Source organism: Neopelma chrysocephalum, unplaced genomic scaffold (assembly GCF_003984885.1).
Source record: "Neopelma chrysocephalum unplaced genomic scaffold, ASM398488v2 Primary Assembly neopelma1_95709, whole genome shotgun sequence".
Lineage (NCBI taxonomy): Eukaryota > Metazoa > Chordata > Aves > Passeriformes > Pipridae > Neopelma > Neopelma chrysocephalum.
Genome location: NW_020924372.1, coordinates 1 through 2287, shown reverse-complemented (window position 1 = coordinate 2287; position 2287 = coordinate 1). Strand labels below are relative to the sequence as shown.

The 2287-nt window shown below is 70.0% G+C and overlaps 1 protein-coding gene across 1 annotated transcript; it reads right to left on the bottom strand.

Annotated features, from left to right (window-relative positions):
* Positions 1-292: 292 nt before the first annotated feature.
* On the bottom strand, positions 293-1658 carry LOC113980948 (guanine nucleotide-binding protein-like 1; the record flags this gene model as incomplete). The annotated part of the gene is made up of 3 exons (XM_027708180.1): positions 1517-1658; positions 1125-1254; positions 293-471 (listed from the first exon to the last, which is right to left on the bottom strand). Coding segments are annotated over exons 1-3 (385 nt in total), but the record flags the coding sequence as incomplete, so codon positions are not given.
* Between the last annotated feature and the right edge of the window lie 629 nt (positions 1659-2287).

The following is a 2287-nucleotide window of genomic DNA, read 5'->3' as shown; positions in this document are numbered from 1 at the left end:
CCCCTCCCTGGGGCAATTAATCCCATCCCAGACCCCATTTACCCCTCCCTGGGGCAATTAATCCCATCCCAGACCCCATTTACCCCTCCCTGGGGCAATTAATCCCATCCCAGACACCATTTACCCCTCCCTGGGGCAATTAATCCCATCCCAAGCACCATTTACCCCCTCCCTGTCACCATTTCCCCCAACTCCAGGATCCCTTTCCCCCTCCCTGGCACCACTTCTCGCCCTCCAAACGCCACTTCACCCCCTCCAAACGCCACTTCACCCCCTCCCGTGCCCCGTTTACCCCCCCCAGGGCACATTTGCCCCCCCGGGGGTGCCTTTTTCCCCTCACCAGGCCCGTAGATGGAGTCGGGGTCCAGCTCCAGGGCGCTCTCCGTGAGCAGCTCCAGGGGCTCCTCCTGTGCCCGGCGCCGGCGCTGAGCCAGGGCCTGGGACCGGGGACCCCCCAGCTGGAGACGGAACCTGGGGGGCACAGAGGGGGGGTCACACAGTGCCCGGGACCCCCCACCCACTGCCAGGACCCTCCACCCACCTCCTGGACCACCCACCCACCACTGGCACCAATCCTGTGCCCAGGGACCCCCCAGCTGGAGATGGAACTTAGGGGGGCACAGGGGGGCTGTCACACAGTGCCTGGGACCCCCCACCCACTGCCAGGACCACCCACCCAACACTGGCACCCACACTGTGCCTGGGGACCCCCCGTTAGAGAAAGAACTTAGGGGGGCACAGGGGGGGTCACACAGTGCTTGGGACCCCCCACCCACTGCCAGGACCCCCCCTCAGCCTGGGGCACCCCCAGATGCATCTGGAGCCTGGGGGGGCATAGGGGGGGTCACACAGTGCCCAGGACCCCCCACCCACTGTCCAGAGCCCCCCTCAGTTTGGGGCCCCCCCAGATACATCTGGAACCTGGGGGGTCACAGAGGGGGGGTCACACAGTGCCCAGGACCCCCCCACACACCTCCTGGACCCCCACCCACTGCCAGGACCCACCCTCAGCCCAGGGCCCCCCCCAGATGCATCTGGAGCCTGGGGGGCACCTCCAGGCCCCTCTAGACCCCCTCAAATACACCCAGAACCCGGGGGGGCACCTCCAGGCCCCCCTCAGGTACCTGCCGGGGTCGTGGCGCCGGGGGGGTCCCGGAGGGTCCCCGGGGGGGTCTCCGGGGGTCCCATCGCTGCCCCTCTCGCGGCTCCCGCTGCGGCTGCCGGGGCCCGAGTCGGGACCCCCCGGGGGGGCATCTGTGGGCACGGGGGGGGGGTCAGTGGAAGGTCCCAGGAACCCCAGCCCGGGGGTCCCGGGCCCTCTCAGTGCCCCCCGCACTCCCACACCGGGCGATCTTCTGTTTTTTCCCCCCCATTCCCGGTATTTCCCCCCATTTCCCACCTCCCCCTTCCCTCCCTCTCTCTCCCTCCCTCCCTCTCTCCCCCATTCCCGGTATTTTCCCTCCCCATTCCCGGTGTTTTCCCCCCCCCGTTCCCGTTGTTCCGTCCCCTTTCCCACCTCCCCGTTTCCGCTCCCGCCGGTCCCGGAGCTGCTGTTTTTTCCTCTTGGCGCTGAACGGGCGTTTGCGGGGCATGACTTGGGGGAGGCGGGGACCGCTCACGTGACCGGGGGCGTGGCCGCGGCCCGCCAATGGGAGCGGGCGGCGCGCGGGGAGGAGCCAATGGGAGGCGGCACCGCCTCAGAGCCGCGGCGTGACTGACGCGCAGGGCGACCAATGGCAGCGAGCCTCGCCCCCTGACCAATGGGAGCGCGAGTTGCCTCAGGAAGGGGGCGGGATGAACCGCGGAGAGAGCCAATGGGACAACGCGCCGCCGCGCGGCGAGGAGAACCAATGGCGGCGCGAGTCGCCACATGAGTGGGCGGGGCGAGCGGAGAGAACCAATGGGAGGCGGGTATAAGGGAAGGGCGGGCGGGGCTGAGGGCGGGGCGGACCAATGGGGAAGGAGGCGCAGCCCGGAAGCGGCGCGGGGCGGGGCGCATGCGCGGTGCGCGGTGCCCAGCCATGCCGAAGGGAGCGCGGCCGGCGGGGCCCAAACAGGAGGAATGGAAGGGGGGGGGCGACGGTGAGACCCCCAAAAACGGGACCCCCAAAAACGGGACCCCCGAGATGGGGAGGGGAGGGAGACCCTCGGAATGGGACCCCCGGGATGGGACCCCCGGGGTGGGACCCCCGGGATGGGACCCCCTGACCCCCCCCCCCCGGGTGGGACCCTCAGGGTGGGACCCCCAGGAGGCCTCTGAGGGGCCGCTGAGACCCTTTTTGGGGGG